The sequence below is a fragment of the Homalodisca vitripennis genome, chromosome 3 (assembly GCF_021130785.1).
Source record: "Homalodisca vitripennis isolate AUS2020 chromosome 3, UT_GWSS_2.1, whole genome shotgun sequence".
Taxonomy (NCBI): Eukaryota; Metazoa; Arthropoda; class Insecta; order Hemiptera; family Cicadellidae; genus Homalodisca; species Homalodisca vitripennis.
The window spans coordinates 24660289-24662906 of NC_060209.1; the positions used below are offsets into that span (position 1 = coordinate 24660289).

The window sequence follows — 2618 nt, forward strand, 5'->3', positions numbered from 1 at the left end:
TAGTTTTAGTATCCTTAACTTCATTACCATTTATGTTCAGACTCTTTATTGATTTATTTTTTACTTTTTGACCTGTCACTTCATTTAATACTTGCCAGGTTCTTTTTGAGTCACCGTTACAGATTTTAAAAGCATTCTCATAGTATGAATTTTTTAAATTTTTTATTTCAATCTGAAGTTTATTCCTATATTTTTTAAAATAATTAATTAATTTATCATTGTTCGGGTGATTTTTAACTTTATCAAAAAGTTTGTTTTTAAATTTTATTTTCGCACATATATAATTATTCATCCACGGTTTAATTTTAACTAAGCTTTCCCTAGCATTGCGTTTTTCAACTTTACGTTCAGAAATGACTGACAGAAGCTTACTGTGAAATGTATAAAATGCAGAGGACGGGTTTGTGTCACTGTAGACATCTTTCCAATCTACGCTATCTAGAGTTGTTTTCAGTTTGACGTAATCAATACGATAAGAAGGGCCAGAGCTCGCAGGTGACGTGTCTATCTGTCTGTCCGTCCGGTTAGCGCACACTCGTACACTCAAGACAATCATCCGGTGGTCCGTTATGTTTGTGTCAACAACCATCACTTCCGCCTCCGTCATATATTTGTTTGTTATCTTTGTAAAAACGTGATCAATGCAGGAAATCGATTCAGCTGTAATTCTAGTTGGTTCTTTTATTAAACATTCGAATCCATTTGAAGAAAGAAAAGTATTGTATTTATCAACAGTTCTGTCATTAATAAGTAAATTAAGATTTACGTCACCAATAAAAAAAACATTGCTCTTATTATTGAAGTTATGGTTGTCCACAAAATATGTGTTAATTTCGTTCAAAAATAATTCCTTACTAAAACTGTGCAGTCTATAAATTGCAATTAAACAGAAATATTGAGAGTTAAATTTAAATTCTAATTTTAGCATATCAGCTGACATAATATTAACAATATCAAAACTATTGACTTCAATACCCGACTTAATAAATATTGCAATACCTCCAGCTCTATGATCTCCGTTAGGTTTTATGTAACTTTTGTAATTACGAATATTGTAAAAATTTATTTCATTTTCGTCAATCCAAATTTTTGACAATACTATTATTTCGGAATGCAAACCTCTACCATCCATTTCAGCCAAGAAGCTATCAAAATTACTCCTCATACTGCGAATATTTTGGTGTAATACCTCTAAATTCTTCCACTCTTTAGTCATTAAATTGTTTTTGTTATAAACTCATTTTCATTAAACAAATAAAAATCCATCAAAAATACAATATACTACAATGTAATATATACAAGAGTCCATCAAGGTTCAAGACCAGATCAAAGAATATTAAATCAAAATTCAATATAATAATACAAAAATAACAGATGCGCCCTTTCCATAAACTCAAAATATTCATTTTGTTTATATTTATAATTCTAACTTAAAGTTGTTATTGCATTAAAGCGCTTGACAGTTCTATAATTAGTTCATAAAGAAATTATAAAATAATATTATTTTTGTAGCAACACAATAAAAATAACCCTTGGAATACAAATCACAATACTGGAAAGGTTTACACTTGTGTAAAAATTAATACTAAATGAGACTATGTACATAATTACAGATACCGTTGTAAGTCCTCCTCACTCGAGATGACCTTGACTGGCGCTTTATCTTCTTTTCTCATGAAGATTTTCCCGTTTCGGACCCAGAGGAATTTGTAGTTCTTCTCACGCTGAAACTTCCTCGCCAATGCATGTAACCTCCTCCGAGCTGGTGACAGCGACTCATTGACATAGATCGGGCAATCGTCCTTCCTGCCAATGTGACGGGTCGACAGGGTCGTCTTCACACGCCTCCGCTGAATAAAACTCTCTTTGTCCATGCGACGCACAAATTTCACTATTATCCCTGGTGGCTTGTCTCCAGTTTTCTGTACACCCAACCTGTGACAGGCGTCAACCATAGTGTCAGAGATATCAAAGTCCAAGGCCCTTCCGACGTCTTTAACAATGTTTAACACATTTTCTGCAGGCTCCAGAGGAATTCCTTGAATCTCAATGCAATTGCTTCTTGAGTATTGCTCAATGTCTTCAAGACGAGTTTCCAACTCCTTTACTTTTTTTTTTAATTGGCTATTTTCAGTTGTGAGGGCCTCTATGAGATTACTCATTTTACTACACTCGTTGCTCTGAGCCTTCACTGCATCTGTATTTTCTGCAAGTTGCAAATTCACAGCTTCGATGGCAGTATTAAAACTTTTTTCATACTGTTTTTGACTGTCCCTTATTTTCTGTGACGACCTTCATAACGTCTTCAAGAGATAACCTGCCCTCGCCCGCCTCTGACTCAAACCGCATACTTTTTCCGTCTTTCAGCTGCACAGTTCTTACACCTCCACACCATACCATCCTGGGTAATGCAGTCTACATCCGCTTTACTAAATTTCAAGCACACAGCATGAAAATCGGTTTTGCAGTCGCTGCACGTTACTTTAGGCTTATTACCTGCAATAGGCTTCAAACACACACCACAACTAGACATTTCAAATTAAAAAATAATATACACAAATCAATTAACACTAAAATAACGAATATCGTTAGCTCAATAGGCTGGCTGAAAACTTGAT

At 34.3% G+C, this 2618-nt stretch overlaps 1 protein-coding gene across 1 annotated transcript; it reads right to left on the bottom strand.

Annotated features, from left to right (window-relative positions):
* Positions 1–1607: 1607 nt before the first annotated feature.
* LOC124358119 lies at positions 1608–2162 on the bottom strand. Its single transcript, XM_046810414.1, has one exon. The coding sequence runs from the start codon at positions 2160–2162 to the stop codon at positions 1608–1610; it is 555 nt and encodes a 184-aa protein (XP_046666370.1).
* Positions 2163–2618: the final 456 nt, after the last annotated feature.